This window comes from Canis aureus, chromosome 9 (assembly GCF_053574225.1).
Source record: "Canis aureus isolate CA01 chromosome 9, VMU_Caureus_v.1.0, whole genome shotgun sequence".
Classification (NCBI taxonomy): Eukaryota; Metazoa; Chordata; class Mammalia; order Carnivora; family Canidae; genus Canis; species Canis aureus.
In genome coordinates this window covers 62,889,952-62,909,385 of record NC_135619.1, presented here as the reverse complement: position 1 = coordinate 62,909,385, position 19,434 = coordinate 62,889,952, and the positions used below count along the sequence as shown (strand labels likewise).

Here is a 19,434-nt window from a genome sequence, read left to right as displayed (position 1 = left end):
AAAGGAGTTGGTTTGAGACAGCATGCAGCGGGGTGCTTAAATGGAAGATCCTGGGGAAAGATGTAGCTCACCTTCATGTCGATGGTGGAAGGATGGCTGCTTGCTGATTTGTCTTGGGGTATACCTGAAAAGCAGGTGTCTCCTGTGTCTCAGCTTTGGCTCTCCGTTCCCACCAAAGACTGCGGATTGGGATTATGGCAGGATTTATTAGTACCAAACTAATAAGAAACTCAGGTTGAATTTTTGGATGAATACAGGATTGCGGTTGGAGCTGCTCTTTCAGAGAATTTCTTGTAACAGAGCATGAAGGCAGCAGGATTTCTTGATGGCCTTTAGAATTAGACAGACACTGGGTTTGCCTTATATCCTCTAGCTGAGAGTGTTGGATGACTAGCCGATATTCAGGATATCCTTTAGGTAAAAAATAATAGGATTGACTTTTGGGATGATTTGTAATTATTACACAATAAACCTCTCCCTTGACTTTATGTATTCATTCAAATTATTTATCAAATGCCTATCATGTGCCAGGTGCTATGCCAGGCCCTGAGTGCATAAAAGTGAACCAAATGAGCAAGATCTCCGTGCTTGGAGTTGACAGTCTAATGGGGCAGGTGCTGGGGAAGATGGCTGACCAACAGTAAACCAGTACATAATATAGCCACCTGCAAAGGGAGAGAAAAAAGGAGAGTGGCTGCTTAAGGTGGCCAGGAAAGACCTCTCTGAGGCAACTTTTAAACTGAGACCCAAACGATGGGTGGGAGTCAGCCGTGAGAAGAATGGAGGGAAGAAGACCCTGTGTAAAGTGAAGGGAGGCTGGGGTGCAGGGGGTGGGGACGGGGTGTGTATGGGGGGTGAGAGTGGGAGTGGCAAGGTCTGTGAGGAGCAACGGGCAGAGTCCAGCAGAAGGGTGGTGGCCTGGGCCGATGTTGGGGTAGGGAGAAGAAGGGCCAGGGCTCGTTCTAGGTCTGTTTGGAGGTAAAAATGGCAGAACTCTGGGAGGGAGGAAGGAACAGGGAGGCTGAAGTGAGGTTGCCTCTGAGGATCTGGCCTTTTGGCTGAGCAAACTGGGTGGATGCTAATACCTTGGGAGAGGAGCCTTCTCTTTTGGCAGGTTGGTGATCAAGTACAAGTGGGACCTACCGAGTGTGAGACGCAGTTGAGATATGCCAACGAAACTGAACCACTGGTATTTGCATCTGTGAAGCTGGTAGTCAAAGCGGTTTTTTAAGGAGTTGAAATTTATTCTTGGAAGAAACAGTCTCCCCTCCCCCTACAGTCCAGGACAGTTGTTCCAGGGGAAGTCTGTCTTTCCAAATGTTTATCTCTTTTCTGACTCCAGCTTTCACCAGTGGCCATTGCGATGCTACTGTTTGGGTGAGGGGATCCTCCAGCTACCTTGGCCTTGAGCATTCCAAAGCCCACACCCTCTTGGCATACACACAGATGAAGCCTGGCCTCTTGGGTAGTGGCTACACGGCCCTCTATATAGTCCATGAGGATGACTTTGAGATTGTCGTCATTAACTACTTGGTTCCTGTTCCGGTGATAAGTGGCCCAGATGGTATGGTGATAACTGTGGTGACCCAGTTATCAGTGTCCCTGTAACCCCAGTGGCCATCAGAGCTACCCCATTCATCAGCAGCAGGGGGCTCTGGACTCCTCCAGTGTTGGCTTGGCTTATCACCTGGGATGCAGCATGCCTGTAGCTCCTGTGGCTTTTGCACACTGATACCTGAGTTGCCTCCTGCTGGCCTCTGTCTGCTGCTTCCCTGGGCATAAAGATCCAGGAGTCATCAGCAAGTGGGTGGCATTTAAAACCAGGGCCATGAAATAGATTAGTCATGGGGAGAATGCAGAGAAGAAAGGGTTCAGGGATGAGCCCCATGAAAATCCAATACTTACACATTTTTAGGAAAAGGAATCTGTGGACTTAAAAACACGTAGCCAGAGAAGGGTGCCCGGGGTGGCTCAGTTGGTTAAGCATCGACTCTTGATTTCAGCTGAGATCATGATCTCAGGGTTGTGAGATGGAGTCCCATGTCAGGCTCTGCACTGAGCGTGGAGCCTGCTTGAGATTCTCTCTCTCCCTCTCCCTGTGCCCCTCCCCCTACTTGCACGGGTGTGCTTTCTCCCTCTCTCACTCTTTCTCTTAAAAACAAACAAAAAACCCCTAAGACCTAACCAGAGAGAATGGAGGAAAATCTTGGGAATGTGGTGTCAAGAAACCAGAGGTGGGAGCGTTTTAAGAAGGAGCAAGGCCTCTGCAGAGTGCTGTGGGAAGCCAAGTCAAATGAGGCCATGTTGGTGTGCTCTGGATCTGTGAAGGAGCAGATGATGGAGGTCCTGGGAAGAGCAGTTGTGACAGGGAGTCAGGGATTGACACCTGGTTGTTTTTATATGGCTTTATGATTGGTATCACCTTGTAGTACTTGCCTACATTTTGGCCGGTTGTGTTGGATGGTTAATGGTTGTGCTACTCCTGTCCCTCTGACTTGGGGTTGCCAAGTAAAGTGTAGGACACTTAGTTAAATTTGAATTTCAGGAAAAAAAAAAATTTAAGTATAAGTATATCCCAAATATTGCATGGGACATACTTATCCTATTTTTTTTTTATCTGAAATACACATTTGTGTGTCTTGCTTTTTCTTTTTCTCTTTTCTTTTCTTTCTCTCTCTCTCTCTCTTTTTGCTGAATCTTGCAGCACACATTGAGTCACACACTTTAAAATGGTTAAAATGGTGAATTTTATGTGATGTGAATTTTAGCCGTCTCATAAATCTAGCAACCCTATCCTAACTAGATGGTCACATATGGGCAGCCTGGGTGGCTCAGCGGTTTGGCACTGCCTTCAGCCCAGGGTGTGATCCTCCAGACCCTGGGATCGAGTCCTGCGTCAGGCTCCCTGCATGGAGCCTGCTTCTCCCTCTGCCTGTGTCTCTGCACCTCTCTCCCTCTCTCTGTGTCTCTCATGAATAAATAAATAAAATCTTAAAAAAAGAAAAGAAGCTACCCTATGGTCTGCTTCTGGGTTGAGTTGCAAGGACCAATAAGAAATGCCAACCTCGAGGGACCCTTTTTTTCTGGTAATAGCTAATGCTTCTATTAAGTTCCCTTGGAGCACTTCACAGAGTACTGAGCACCTAGTAGGCACTCATCGAATGATAGAAGCTGCATTGTGCGCCTTGAGGAACAGTGGTTTATGGTGATACGTGAATGGAAAAACTCCTGGTACCTGTGAACCATTTAGAGAATGTCAGGAAATGGATCTCCTGTGGAAGTTTCCAGGGAATTAAGTGGTGCGGCACTTTTTGGTGTTTGGAACCGAGTGCTAACTCCATGATGTACCTAATTTAGCCCTATGACTATGGAGGAAATGGCTTTGCTGAATTCAGCACCTCCCCATTATATCAGCTTAAGTGCAACTGGCATCTGAGGGGCATTAAAAATCTTTAAATGGCAGGGAACTCTTGGAAATGCCCACAGATTCCAAGATAGCTGGGTTGTGTCATTTGCCATTTTAATTGGTTATAACAATTTCTAGGCCCTTTTTCCTCCTCCTTTCGATGAAGTGAAAGAATCATAACCACAAGACTGTATTTTCAATTACCTCTTCAGAGGCAACTTCAAAGTAATTAAGCATGGGTTGAATCCAAAGCATACGACACATTAAATATCAGCTAGGATTTTTCTCTGGCAATTATATTCCTTGGTTAAAGGCTGAGAACCCAAAAGTTAGGTTTAACTCTATGGAAATGCTTTTTTTTTTTTTTTTTTGTCCTCTTGTGTTTTTTTTCCCCTGAGCTTTGCTATTTAGAAGGACTATGGGATCCCTGGTTAACATTGGTTTACATGGCAAGCTGAACGGAGCACTTTTGTTTTGCACTATTTTATTGAGCCCTATGATGCCCCAGCATTAACTAATGTGTCTTTTGGTTGTAGGTTTCTGAGCCAGGTCCTGTGGTTCTTATAACTGGGCAGTTCCTTGAAAGGAAATATGTTTTCGATGACCGCTTAATTGCTGCTAACCGATCACATAGAGAAGTTGCCTGGGTAACAAGTGTGGGTCTGAGGATCTATCACATGGAAGAGGAAGTTAACTTTTGCAAAGGATGCCGGAGCAGACTTCTTTCTGTACTCCCTTGTTTTATGAGCTGTTTCTTGGGGGAGCAGTTTAAGGACCAGCACAGCAGCTTGGCAGATTTCCTTATGATCCAGGCAGGGATCTGTTTGCTCTCTGAGATTTCGGATGCCTTTTCTCAATCCTTGAGTGCTGGGCCTTTTCTGAATTACACGGGAGTGGAGGTGAAGATTGTTCCACCCAATTCGTCCATCTTTTTACCTGGTGAGCTTCTGGAAACCAGGGACCTGCTCCATCACCTGCTGGTGCCTGAAGTGTGATAGATAGTTGACCAACATTTGTTGATTCTGTTCCATGAACTTTAATTGAGCTCTTATTATATGCTGTGCACTGGGATTGGGACTCTGGAAGATCTAGAAGCAAGGAGTCCAGTGCAAGGGGGCATCTAGAGGAATTTACCTCCTAGCAAGAGGGATTACTGGTGAGAAGAGATGGTGGATGTTTTGGGGGTGGAGTGAGGTGTTGGTCTCTCCTATATTCAGCAGCTCATGGCTTGTTGGAAAATCTCCCCTGGAGGCTGGTTCAGCCCTGGCATTCCCCTGGCAGCAATGACTCTTGGCTTCATCAGATCCCATTTGGTTCCCCAAACCTAGGGATGCTGGCTTATTGAAGATTCCCTTTCCTATCTTTTTAGATCTGCTTCTCCAGTGTTTCAGTAAGTCTGTTGATTCATTGAAGACTTCACTAATTAGAACTATTAATAGTATTTGCAAACCCTTCTTGGTCTTTGGAGACATGGACTGGTATGTTTGCTACATCACTGTCTCCCTAGCCTCCGGAGGAACAACGTGGATGTTCTTCTTTTTCTTTTAGGTTTCTCCCTTCCTCCCTCCTGCACTCACTCCCTGCGTCTGATGGCTGCATTTGCAGCGAATCACAGAAATGTTGCTGATGTCAGCAGCGCTGATACCGCATCGGAGGAGCCACTTTAAGGGGGAAATTATCCAGAGGGTGATGCTGAAAGGCAAAGCCATTTTGTGGGGTGTTTTGTAGGAACCGTGTTCTGCCTTTGATGGATCTCATTCCGTTTTGCTACTTCGTAGGCACAGTGAAGGAAAAGCCATCTAAAATGTTTTTTTCCATCCAAATTTTTTTTTTTGTGGGAGATTTTGGTTACTATGAAGCAAGGCAGGAGCACTGGTGGCTGTTCTGGTGGGGGCAGGCGGCCGAGGCTGCTTGCAAAGCCCAGTGTCCTGGAGCGTTGAGACTCCACCTCAGTGACCTGGGACAAGGGCAAAATGAGGATACAGCTCCTTCTACATCAACAGTTTGTTCTTAAATATATATAAATACATACCACAGTCCATTTAGTCATACACAGAGCTTGCCCTTCAATGCTTTCCCCAGCAACTTCTTTTGGAAAGTAGATAGCTACCTTTCCGCGGGATCGCCAGGGCCAATTTCAGGTGTGTGTTCAGTAAGATACACCTTTATCCTGAGCCCGTTTCTGAGCCGAGAGACAGGGCAGCTGGCTGGCTGTGTGGCCGGAGAGTGGCAGCAATCCCCGAGGCTGTTCGATGTCCCAGTGGCATCCAGCAGCCTGGATGGGGTCCCTTAGCCGAGAGAAGGAGTAACACAGACATAACTGTCTCCCGGCGGCTCCAGGAAAGGACAGGAAGGAGGGGAGTTGAATTTGCTAGCTGGAGAGTGAAGTGTTGAACTTGCAATCTAAGCTGGGCAGGGGAGGAAGAAGACACAGGTGGTTATGGGGAGAGAGCCGGGTGGATGGGATGCTCAAATCTGACGTGGATTTCTTTACTGGAGCATTTCTGAGGCAGGGCCATTTCTTGTGATGATAGGCTTTGGGGTGGGGCCATAGAAAGAGGCACCTGTGGTGAAAACCGTTGGTGCTCTACCGGGCCTTCCAGATGTGTTTTCCAGGACCTGTGGACCCCTTCTCCAGAGTCTGTATGCTTCTCCCCTTGTAGCTTGTCCCTACAAAGAATCCGTTCTCAGAAGATTTTCCTTGGGCTATTGGCCAGTGACTGACTGGGTAAGAGAAGGAAAGCCTAGCTCCCTGGCCCCAAGGTGGGAAAAATGTGAAGTCATTTATACTGCAGAGCTCCCAGGGCCTCAGGGGACAGGAGGGCTTCAGCCGGCATCACACTCCTCCTTGGTTTCCTGCCCTTCCCCTCCCTGCTTCCCCACTCCCTGTGGGCTTCTCCTGGGAGTGCTTCCTAAATAAATTGTTTGCAAACCAGTCTTTATCCTGGGATCTGCTTCTAGGGAACCCGGACTCAGTCACTGGCCAAGGTGGATTGGAGATGATGGTAATAGTGATGAAGTCAAGGAAATGGGAGGTCTGGGTATTGGATGGATTGTCTGTGGAATAATTGAACTAACTCAGGTGAAAGCAGGACCTGGATGGCAGCTTTAGGGCATCAAGGAGAGAAGTTAGTTCTACCACAGACAGCCATGGGAAGAGGAGGCAGTTGAGGAGCCAGAAGGTTTGGGTCTCAAAGGAACAGGAATTTGGGCACAAGAGCATGGAGTGTTATTTTTCTGGGACAATGTGGCCCTGACATGGTGGGCGAGGGAGATTGAACAACCTCTACCTGAATGCCACATTCAGAGGACAGTGTCCTCACGGGAAACCTGGGTGGCACCGAAGAAGGTGGAGGAAGCCTCCCTGGAGATGCTGAGAAAGTCGGGGAGGTCTTCAGCATGGTGGACCTGAAGTGTCTTTGGAAAGGTTTGGGATGGGAGGGAAGGTTGGATCAGAGCAGAGGAAGCAGAGAGTAGAAGAGGGATTAGAGCTACACTGAGGGGAATCAAAGCTACAGGGAAGCTTACATCCACTGGTTTCACTGACCTTGCACTTCTCAAAAGAACTGGTCCCATGAGCTTCCTGGTGGATGGTGGCTTGACAGCCTGGACACTGAGTGTGGACTTTGCTACTACTCCTGCCACATAGTTGGCATATATTTGTTGAATAAGTGAATAAATGGCACATCAAGCTTCTAAATGCCCTTCCCTTTTCATCACTGTAACACATTAGTGTCCTGATCACCTTGGTATTTTATGCTGTGATAAATAAGGAAATAAGGAATTTATCAAAGTCCCTGTAGCTACTTCTGTCACCATCATTGGGTGGGATGCAGTGAACAGATTTCCTCAGGTCAGAGGGTTAGGCAGTGCATTGGGTTATGGACTTAAGCCATAGGATCTTTCCCCTGAAAGGGTTAACATGTATTTTTCAGTTTTGTTTTCTACTGTGGATCTGTAAAAAAAGAAATTGGTTCGATTGGTAAAACCGCTTCTGATCTATGTACTTGAGATAGCCGATACCCAAGGGAGTTTGCTGGGGTCAGAGGGCAGCATGTGGAGGGTGAGGCAGGGCTGAGGAAGTAAGATGGAGCCTGAGCCCGTGGGACATTGGAGGCTGTGTAAACCAGCCATGGGAGTGATTGTGGGGTTTTAAGCAGGAGCAGGATTAGAATTTAATTTAATTTATTTTTAAAGAGATTTTGTTTATTTATGAGAGGCACAGAGACCGAGGCAGAGACATAGGCAGAGGGAGAAGCAGGTTCCCTGCAAGGAGTCCGATGTGGGACTTGATCCTAGGACCCCAGGATCATGCCCTGAGCTGAAGGCAGATGCCCAACTGCTAAGCCACCCAGGCGTCCCCAGGATTGGAATTTTAGAAGGATCCATGGCTTCAGTCTGCTTGGGAAGGGTCCCCTTTGTGGAGCCCAGTGAGGAGAGGTAACTGCTTTTGACAGAACACCTGGGAACAGCAAACCTCTCTCTGGAAGGAAGGGGCTCTGACAATGGAATTTAAAACACTTGGCCCCAGGGTAAAGGAGATGTTTTGGGGACTGCAACTGCTTATATTATTTATAATTTGAAAGGTAGGGTGAAAATTCCTTTTTAAGTGCTCTACTTAATTTAAATAATGGAGGAAAAAACTTAGAGCAAGAGACAAAATATGTTATTCACAAAGCATTTTGGAACTAGACAAGGGGACCCCAGCTGTGGCTGTGTGCCTTTCGGCCTTGACCATAGAGTCACTCCACCAGCACGGTGATGTGTGGGGCCTGTTGGGGGATACACTAGGTAGGGAGCCCCAGATCTTGAAACAGGAGCAGGGCAGTGGGAAAGGCCGGGGCTGTTCCCACTGGCTCAGCATGGACGAGGAGGAGCCGTGGCCCTGGGCTCTTTCTTGTCTTCTTCAGGAGTTGAACGAATCACAAAGAGCTCTCCTTAGACTGTTTACTGTCTGAGAACCTTAACAGCTGGACTCTGGATGTCTGTCTGTGGAGGAAAATACTGTACCACTGGGAGTGCTTATACTACCAGATTCAGTGAATTCTGAAAATATTCTGTTGGGCAAGTGTGTGAAATTGATATCAGAAGTGCTGGTAAATATATGGATGGATGCAGGAATGAATTCAGGAAGGAAGCAAATTACAAGCAAGAGCAACTCAGTTGTAGGCTGTGTGCTAAGCTCCGCACTGAGGCATGAAGGGATCATAGAGGCAGGACATCTGATTATACTGGGGGAGGGTGGGCAGGCAGGGAGGACTTCCTGGAAGTGGTGACACACAAAATGAGCTTTGCAGTAGGAGGTGTTATTTTTGGCCAGATAAAGAGTGGGAAGAAGAAAGGTATCTGGGAAGCAAGAGGGCCCAGAGGGTGACATCAGCAGGGGGCTAAGCATGCAAGGGTCAGGGTGCTGCTGGGTTTGGCTGGGTCAAAGGTTGTGTATGGGGGCGTGGCAGCAGGAGAGCTGGGAGACAGGCAGGTGCGGGTCCTGGAAGGAGCCTGCGCTTGACTGAATCGCCTGTGGTGGCTTCAGAGGAGCTGAAGTACGAGGTAGATGTGCTCGGAGTCACACCTGGGAGAGCGCCACCTGGCTGCGATGTGGAGGATGGATTCCAGGGGACAGGACTGGGGGCTTTGGAAGCCATTCTGGTAAAAGAAGACAAGAGTCTGCCCTAAAGAAAGAGGCCAGGACAGATGTGAGTCAAGGTGGCAGCATGTCCTCAGCTCCTCCCTCCTCCCCTTTCAGCCTTGGTTTCCTCCTGTCTTGACTCTCTGTCTGTGAAGGTTCGCAGACATTGCCCAATGCCTTGGTCTCTTCCATTTGGTTCCAAAGCCTGGCGTTTTAAGAGACGAGGAGAGAGAAAAATCACTGAATCCAAAGGGAGAGCCTTTCCTGTGGTGGCGTTCTGGGGACGTGCATGGCTTGCTCATTTAGTGTGTGTCACCTGAGCGTCACTGCATTCTTACTAGGATGAGCTTGGCCACCTTTAAGGTACGGCCATCAGATGGAAGCTGGAAGAACAAGGTTCAGCTGGTGGGATATGTGGAAGCATACTCTCTACTCTTCCTGGAGGATGGTCATGGTGAAACCAGCTGCTGTGACTGCTGCAGGCAGGTGAGGGTCCCCCACACCCACCCTCTGCACTTGCCTGGAGTCTGTCTACATCCAGGAAGCTTTTTGGGGATGCCAGGCTCAGTGTGCACCTGGAGCTCTCTGGAAGCTCTGAGCTGCCGCTGCAGGTGGCCCTGGCCTGATTCCAGGCCTGGGAAGGCTGAGGGTTGTGGGGTGGGGATGGAGGGCAGGACTTCTCTGCTTCTTGCCAGTGTGTTGCAATCAGTTGTACTTTGCCTGGGTTGATAGGCAGAGTCACGTTGCTGTGTGACAGTGGCCCCTCTGAGATGGCCGCATTTCAGGTTTCCAAGAAACCCTGAATCCTGTGAGTGTCATTTGTTTCCAGTGGCAGGGAGGAGTGGAGGCACTTGGGGTTAGGTGTCTGAAGATGAATCCAAGGATGCCACTGCTTGCCATAGGCTGGTCAGCATCACCTCCCCAGACTTAGTGCTTCACTTGGATAGATTATGACACCTGCTCTGCACAGAAGTTTTTGTGACCATAAACTAGGCTTATGAGTGTGTGAGATCCTTGTCAACTCTCCCACTGACTTTGAAGGCAGGGATGTATCTTATTCATTTCCGGATCCCCAGCACCAAGCATGGTGCCCAGTTGACTCAAATGTTTATTGACTGGTTGTAAGAATGGGCAATGCAGTAAGTACAAGGAAGTGGGGGAAGCCTGACAACTTCAAACTGCTATGAACTCGTTTGACCAAGAAGCAGCAGATTTCTGAGCATGCTCCCATATCTCCCCATGTTTAGATAAAAGTGGAATCAGTGAACGTTTGTGAGGAAACATTATATTTACTTTTAAAATATTTTATTTATTTATTAATGAGAGACACACACAGAGAGGCAGAGACATAGGCAGAGGGACAGTCAGGCTCCCTAAAGGGAGCCTGATATGGGACTCCATCCCAGGACCCCGGGATCAGACCCTGAGCCAAAGGCAGATGCTTAACCACTGAGCCAACGCAGGTGCCCTGAGGGAACATTTTAAAACGAAAATTTGCTGAAGGGGTATTGCCCTTCCAGCCTTTCTCTTCTCATTGATTCTTGGCAATGCTTTTGGAGTTGTGAAGAATGATAGGTCATTACTTTCTGTACCCCATCCATTATTGATACATTTCAGATAAAAGGGCCCTTTCCACCAAGGGGATTTCTTTGCATCCTATTTTTCTGTTCCTATGCTCCAGAAGAGAATGGACTTTGAAGTCAGATTACTCTCATTTTAATCCTGGTTCCCCCACTTTCTGCCCCCTTGACCTCAGTTTAGTCATGAAATCTCTCTGGCTCTCAGTTTCTTTATCTGCAAAGAGAGATATGTGGCGGCCATGAGCATGCATGTGCCTTGCAGCCCTCCAATGGAGTCCTTATGGTCCACCTTCCGCAGATGAGGAAACAGAGAAATGAAGTGATGGTTTCCAGGTCAACCAGACACTCATGGATTTGGGACTGAAACTCCGGTGTTTGCTCCTGGTACTTTGGAAACTCAGGATCAGTGGATTCTCTTCAGACTCTGCTCCCAGGGACAGCCTCTTAGCAAACTGGCATCAGGAAGTGATCTGCGAAAGACCTTTGTCAGGCCCAATTCTGCTCGGCCTCAGGGATGCTAGAAGCCTTGGAAACATCCAAGATGCAAGTCAGTGAAGGAGACCTGGGTCCAGCTGACCTCCAAGTACAAGGCTGTCATCAGGCTTCCTCCTACTGTCTGGCACCTGACCCTGTGGAGGATGTTCCCTGAGTAGAATGTCAAACCCCCAAGGCTGGGAGGGGCCCTGACTTATCCCCACCACAGCACAGCAAGCACCTCATGCTGACTTGGCTAAATGCTTGTTACTGAGGGTGGTGGTGATTCTGATGAGGCTTTTGTTTATAGTCTGAAGGAGTTAACAACAACAGAAAACAAACATTTGATCTATGCCAGGCACTGTGCCAAGAAATGGAGATCCAACAATCAAAAGACAAGCTTTCAGACTCCAAGGAATTTATAAGCTGTGGGGGAGACAGGCCTGCCGAGCCTGCCTGGAGAGTCCAGGATGGCTTCCCAGAGGAGGCAGCTTTGAGCTGAGATGGAGGAGATTGGGTGTTTCCCAGGAGGTGAAGGTGGGGCAGAGGCTGCTGGCCAAAGGAACACCCATGAAGGTGTGGAGGAGGGAACAGAGCACTGCTGTGTTGGAGCATCTGCTGTTGAGTGCTGGTGGACTGCCAAGCTCTTTCCACCGAACACCACTCAATCACACTGTATGTGTGGATTGGAGGTGCCAATATCTCTTCCTTTTATTCTCCATTCATTGAATCAGTGTATTATGAGCCAGGCACTGTATAGGACACTGGGGTACAAAGGTGAGGGGATAGACTCAGGGCCTACCCTCCTGAAGCTCTAGGTCAAATGACAAGTAAACAGGCTCTATTAACAGCACAGCGCAGTGAGTGTGGGCCAAGAGAGAGCTAGTCTAGTGGGCATGTATGAGGTTCCTGTTGCTGCTGTAAATAATTGCCACAATCTTAGTGGCTTAAAGCAATACCTATTTATTATCTTGTGGTACTAGAGGTCAGAAGTTCAAAAATGTCCCATTGGACCAAAATTAAGGTGTAGGCAGGGCTGGATCCTTCTGGAGCCTCTAGAGGAGAGTCTGTTCCCTGCCTTTTCCAGCTTCTAGGAGCTGATTCCATCCTGTGGCTTGTGACCTCTGCTCCCTTCCTTACGTCTTTCTCTAACCTTCCTGCTTCCCTCTTTTAAGGACATTTGTGATTACATTGGACCCACCCAGATAACCTAGGAGAATTCTCTATCTCCAGATCCTTAACTTAATCACATTTGCAAAGTTCCTTTTGTGAATTGATGTCAGGTAGCACAGGCATAGGGCCCCGGGATTGAGGACATGAACATCTCTGGGGGCCATTATTCTGGCAACCCCAGAGGGAGCAGGGGAAAAGGGGAGGAGGTGCTTCCAGAAGTGTTTTTTAACACCAGATTTGTCAAAGGTGGGTGAGAGTGGAGGCGGGGAGGTCATGTAGGAGGCTGCTGGGTTGGTCCAGGTAAGCTGTGATGATGGCACTGAGGAGGTTGGTGGTCCTGGGAATGGTGAGAGGCACAAGGGACTGAGAAATACAGCAAGGAGGGTGAGTGAGTGGGAGGTGTGGGAGCAAGGTTGAAAGAAAGCTGCCCCACACCAGATGCACTTCAGTATCAACCAGGGCTGTAGGAACCTGCAAGTAGTGGTTTGGGGGCAGGATTAACAAGAACATGATGCCCAAGGTGCTTATTCTGATTCTGAAATCTTTCAGTGAGACATTCCAGATGGCTTGGTGTTCAGTGACTCAGGAGGAAACGTAGCATTTAATGACTTTATTTGCTAGAAAAATGTATAATAAAAGGCTGATGTTCTCCTTGGTTTTCAAAGAGAAAAGTTGATTTTGAGGCGCTAGGAGGAAAGGCAGATGTTTATAGACCTAGATTCCTTGAGGTGACCACCCTTCTGGCCAAGGGGTCATCAGGGTCATTGGTGCTTTGAACAGAGAGGGAGTGACATTCCCCTGCTTTTATTTTTCTTGAGTTTCCCAAAGCAGGGACCGAGCAATCTGCTCTGTAATCATTTGCTCCACTTAGGTAATTACCTAATACCATCTCCTAATACCTTATTTGCACAATGGCCAGGCTGCACTGTGACAGAGGCCATAATACACATTAGTATAATAAAGGCAGAGCAAAACTGAAGTTCAGTGCTGTTCACTGCTGCACGGGACAGATTTCCGAAATGCACGATAGCAGAATGTGCACAACACGACCCTGCTCTCCCTGCCATTCTGGAAAAGCCTCCAGTTTCACATATTTATTTCCAAGGTAATGCAACTGCCCTTATAGAGACCAGGGACCCTTGAGAGTTCAATGTGTTCTCAAGATGAGGTGAGGTTTCTTTTCCAATGGCTTCTTATTGGAGGAAAATAGAAGAAAAACTCTATCACTAATAGATCAGGAGTGATTACATCTAAGTCATTGCATTTTTTATTGAGAAATGCACTTAGAACCTATTTTATTATTATTTTTTCAGGGAACTGAGTTACTTGGCATAAAACATCACTCGTTGTTTCCTTCCCTCAATCCAGTTACCTGCTTTCTGTTTTTCACTTTGGTAGCCTGCTGAGACCCAAACTCTCTTTGCCGTGTTTGATTTTTGACCCGTCTGCCTGATAGCAAGTTCACCTTTCTTTCTCTTTGTTTTGTGACTACAACCTGGGATAAAAGGGACTTTGAAACCTGCTAGATGTTCATCTCTTGTCCACTCTGGGTATTCTGTGGTCCTCAGTACGTGGACCAGGTAGCTGGGCATCTGGCTCCTATTTATTTCCTCTCCAAGTTGAACAACATGTCTGTTTTTCAAATATGATGGTTTGTCCTGTGACTTACACATTGTTTCACCGAGGAGGCTGAGAGAAGGGATGAATTGTAGATCACAGAGGACCTGGCTTTCTAAATTGGTCCCTTGTGGAAAAGTATAAGAATTTCAAACTCAGTTAATACTACTCTTAAAAAAACCACCAACAACCAAAAAACAACAAACCCAGAACTCCTGGTGCTCTTTTTTAAAGAACTGAAACAGGCACCTAGCAACTGGTCAGATTCCCTCACTGCCAGTTTTGAATCCTCATGTTTGAAAGCTGGCTTGAGAAAGACATCTGTGCTTTGTTTCTTTTTTTTCTTTTTATATTAAACATTTTTTTTACATTTGTTTTTATTTTTTATTTTTTTACATTTGTTTTTATTTAAGTTCGATTTGCCAACATATAGCATAACACCCAGTGACAACTGGGCACCCAGTGAGCACATCCCATCAAGTGCCCGTCACCCAGTTACTCCATCTCTCCACCCACCTCCTCTTCTGCAACCTTTTGTTTGTTTCCCAGAGTTAGGAGTCTCTCATAGTTTGTCTCCCTCTCTAATTTTTCCCATCAGTTCCCCTCCTTTCCCTTATAATCCCTTTCACTATTTCTTATATTCCCCATATGAGTGAGACCATATGATGATGCCCTTCTCTGGTTGACTTACTTCACTCAGCATAATACCCTCCAGTTCCATCCGCATTGAGGCAAATGGTGGGTATTTGTCGTTTCTAATGGCTGAGGAATATTCCATTGTGTATATAGACCACAGCTGCTTTATCCATTCATCTTTCGATGGACACCGAGGCTCCTTCCACAGTTTGGCTATTGTGAACATTGCTGCTAGAAACATTGGGGTGCAGGTGTCCTGCTGTTTCACTGCATCTGTATCTTTGGGGTAAATCCCCAACAGTGCAATTGCTGGGTCGTAGGGCAGGTCTATCTTTAACTCTTTGAGGAACCTCCACACTGTTTTCCACTTTTTTACATTTAAATTCAATTTGTCAACATCTAGTATAACATCCAGTGCTCATCCCATCAAGCTGTGCTTTGTTTCTGGCATGTTCTGTGTCTCATGTTTATCAACAAACTCTCTCTCCCCCTGTCCCCCCCCCACCCCGCCCTGTTCTCAGTGGCCGTTCCGACAGCAGCGCCCCCCGTGTGCCAGCCCAAGGGGGCCGCTAACGGGCACCACGCGACCCCGCGCCTCTCCATCTCCTCCCGAGCCACGGTGGTAGCCAGGATGGAAGGCGCCCCCCAGGGGGGCCTGCAGACCGTCATGAAGTGGAAGACAGTCGTCGCCATCTTTGTGGTCGTCGTGGTCTACCTCGTCACGGGCGGTCTGGTGTTCCGGGCCTTGGAGCAGCCCTTCGAGAGCAGCCAGAAGAACACCATCGCCTTGGAGAAGGCGGAATTCCTGCGGGATCACATCTGCGTGAGCCCCCAGGAGCTGGAGACGCTGATCCAGGTGAGCAGGGAGCGCGCCAGCCACAGGACAGCCTGCGGGGACGAGGGCCACCTCGGCTTTTGTCCTTGGAGCTCATCGAGTTGTTGCCTCTGGTTGAGGTGCTCCTGCCGGTCGGGGAGGTCCCCTCCGGGGAGGTGACACGTGGGCTGGGACCTCCAAGAAGCCAGAGAGTGAGGCCTGTGGGGGAAGAGGGCCCCTGCGTGCAACAGCCTCGATGCTGGGAGGTTGGGATTTGCAGCACCTGCTTTTTGGGTGAGGGGGCTGGAGGCGGGTGCTGATTAGCCTCCTGATTTTAAAGTCTGCGAGACCCTGGGCCAAGAGGGTTGTCCTAGAAGCCAGAGAAAGAAATGTTAAAGAAGCAGGGGTGTTTTTACCTGGGAGGCTGTTGGTGGCGTGGCAGAGATATTTTGGTGGATTTATGGGGGTGCAATAATAAGGCTGGCCGTAATAGTAATAATCAGGATTGCTGTTCTTGAGCACTTATTTGTATCAGGCGCTGTGCGGGGGTCCTTGCAGACCTTGGATGTTAAGGAAAAAATATCTGTAAAAATATGGAGGTAGAGAAGGGCTACCACCCAGGGAAGCCAGGCAATGAAAGCAGGGGTGGGGGTGACCCAGGCAGGGGTGAACTGTGGCTGGGAGCGCCATGGGAGATGGCCCTCAGGTGGTGTGATGGGTGCAAATGAAACAGGAAGCTTCAGAAGACTGTGAAGCCCAGGGTGCCAAGTCCCAGAGGAGGAAGGGAAGTGGTTGAGGGCCCAGTTGGGGGCCTTCATCGTGCAGGGGAGGGAGGGTGGCTGCCTCGGAGCATCCTGCACATGCTCCTGAACCAGGAAGGGTAGGTCCTTTTGGAATGCGGTGACATTTATGAAGGTAAAGGAGAGTCACATCTTTCTAGGACTTCATAAGGCAGAGGGATGGAGAAGGTGGCTCCCATGACTTCGTCTGCTCTGGGGTCATCTGCATTAAATTCTAATGGCTACTATAGTCCAGGCTATTGCAGGGTTTGCAAGACTGGCCTGGCTATTTCTTTTTCTTTCTTTCTTTCTTTCTTTCTTTCTTTCTTTCTTTCTTTCTTTCTTTCTTTCTTTCTTCTTTCTTCCTTTCCTTTCCTTTCCTTTCCTTTCCTTTCCTTTCCTTTCCTTTCCTTTCCTTTCCTTTCCTTTCCTTTCCTTTCCTTTCCTTTTTTGGTATATTTTTTATTGGAGTTCAATTTACCAACATACAGCATAACACCCAGTGCTCATCCCATCAAGTGCCCCCCTCAGTGCCCGTCACCCAATCACCCCATCCCCTGCCCACCTCCCTTTCCACTACCCCTTGTTTGCTTCCCAGAGTTAGGAGTCTCTCATGTTCTGTTTCCCTCACTGATATTTTCACTCATTTTCTCTCCTTTCCCTTTATTCCCTATCACTAATTTTTATATTCCCCAAATGAATGAGGCCATATAATGATTGTCCTTCTCCGATTGACTTACTTCACTCAGCATAATACCCTCCAGTTCCATCCACGTCGAAGCAAATGGATATTTGTCCTTTCTGATAGCTGAGGAATATTTCATTGTATATATATTGTGTGTTTCTTTCTAACGGCATTGATAAGGTAGGGGAATTCTGGGGCTCCTTATGATCTGGAACCTTCATAACAATAGTAGTCCTTTAAAGAAATTGTAATCATCTGACTTGACTCTTACATACGTAGAAATACACATTCTCCCTCCCAGGAATAAATATGACTTTATATCAGTGTTTCTGTAATTTTTACTAAAAAAGAAAACTTAAATATGTGAAAATCTAAGGGTGGTGTTTCACATTATCCTTTGTTGGATAGCTTTGTCTTTTTTTTTTTTTCTTCTCCTTTTATGAGAAAATGTGATAAAATTCGTGGTGATGGGAGTGGTGTACTAATCTGTGCCAGATTTAAGGCACTAATCTATGCCTAGAATGTCATAGAAAAGTGGGGGAAACAATTCTGGAGTAAGTTTAAACGAGAACAGAATTATACATGTGGTGGTGGTACGTGGTGAGATACTTTCTATTTAGTTGCAATACATGTAATAACGTAAAAAGTGGTCTGAAGTGAATCTAGATTCATGGTTGCATTTATTTTCCTTCCTTAGACAGTGAGATCTTGAGGAAAAACATTCACATCATATCATCTTTGCATTGCTTTGCATCTAATTATTGCCCGATGGAGAAATCCTTTTGGATTGAGATATCAAACGAAATCTATAACACTGATGATGCCACTGGATATCTGAGATTCTCCATGCACTGGTTTATTTATTTCTGTATTGCCCATTCTTTGGCTCTCTTCTTCATGAAAGAGCTCTGAGGCCAGAATGGATGGGATGGGGGCATGTAATGATTCTAATTCTGGTGTTGCCATTAAAACTCCTCTCCTGCTTTGGCCTCAAAAGTTTTCTCTGTGAAACGAAGGGTGTGTGTGTGTGTGTGTGTTTGTGTGTGTGTGTGTGTGTGCATATGCACATGAAGACACACATATCCTTAAGATCATTTTTGTAATAATTTAAAAAAGCTATCCTTTATGAGACACCTGTTGAAATCCAGATACCTTACCCTCATTATCTCATGGAATTGTGTCAACAACCCTTCAAGTTGGCACAATTAGGCCCATTTTATAGGTGAGGAAGCTGATTCTAAAGTAGGTGGAGTACCTCTCCAACCCTCAAAGTAGCCAAGCTAGGATTCAAAGTGAGATCTGTCTGACCTGGCCCTTCCTCTCAATGAGTCTACAAGGTCTTTCAGTAGGTATTGCTTTATCATAACCTCAGCTCTCTCTTAAATGTTTGCTTTGTGTTTAACACTTTCCAGAATTTTAAGAGAGTCAAGAAACATCAGTTCCCTGCTTCATAACAGAAAGCATGTCCCTATGTCTTCTCCCTGCACCCATTGGGTGTGAATCCTGGGCTTGGGATATTTAAGATCTCCAGCCATTGTAATGTAAGGATCTATACATGTGTTTATCTATGGTCTTTTTCACAACACGGGTTAAGCAGATTTAAATACTGAATCTGTGTTCATCAAGAACCAATTAGTTATGGTTTGCCCTTCTGTTCACTGATTCCTTCGTAGGATGAAAAGGCCCACCCTTCCGGACCAGGGGAGCATTCTCTGACTTCATGTGTCTGAGCAGCACTGTATATAGTGCTCATAAGAAACACCCTTTTTTGGAAGAGTTTTCAGCGTGGTATGTTCCAAGCTGGAAAAATAGTATCATTGTACCTCACCAAAGTCTGAAAGGAGAGACTGACAGGTTGAAGATGATATCAATGGTATTTATCTGGTAATGTCAGGACCCTTGGCTGGATTGAGTAAATCCCTCATAATGTAAGCTGGAAGGTGTAATTCATGTTATTAATAACAAGAACAGAGTGCCCAGAACAGCTTAACTCCCATAAAATGTATGGATAGCTTGAAAGAGCCATAGCTGGGGAAGGAGTTTCAAAAGAATTAAACTACTTTTATGGGGATGCTGTGGGACTTGGGAGAAGACCAATGGGTCACCGTCCCTGATTCAACTGTTGTTATGCAGGGAACTTTCTCATTAATGAATTCATTCATACATTCTTCAAGTTGCTATTGAGCTGTTGTATCAGGTTGTATCAGGTCACATGTGAGGTGCTGGGGATAGAAAAGAGGAGAATAAAACAGACCATGAGCAAGTTCCTAACCTCTCTCTGATCCAGTTTTGTTATCAATAAAATGCGCCTAAAATCCCTCACCCTTGGGGTGTTGAGAGGATTAAATTCTATAATTCATGAGAAGGGCTTTGAACGATGTTTGGCACGTGGTGAGTGCTAAAAAAAAAAAAAAAGATCATTCCCTCTGTCGTTAATGTTTATAGTATTATTCTAACAGCTTAGAGTTTCAGGCAGTGGTTCTTTTATTTTTAAGTTTTAATTTTAATTCCAGTTAGTTAACATCCAGTGTTATATTAGTGTACAATATAGTGATTCAACAGTTCCCTACATCCCCTGGTTCGAGCAGTGGTTCTTTTTTTCCAAGCAGTGGTTCTTAATGGTGAGGAGGTTTGCCCACCG

At 46.7% G+C, this 19,434-nt stretch overlaps 1 protein-coding gene across 2 annotated transcripts in view; it reads left to right on the top strand.

Moving 5' to 3' along the window:
- Positions 1-19,434, top strand: part of KCNK10 (potassium two pore domain channel subfamily K member 10) — a 130,447-nt gene that overhangs the window by 42,768 nt on the left and 68,245 nt on the right. For both annotated transcript variants that reach the window (XM_077910273.1, XM_077910274.1), the window contains exon 2: positions 15,037-15,371. In XM_077910273.1, the coding sequence (XP_077766399.1) occupies positions 15,037-15,371 (335 nt within the window). The remainder of the gene's footprint in view (positions 1-15,036; positions 15,372-19,434) is intronic.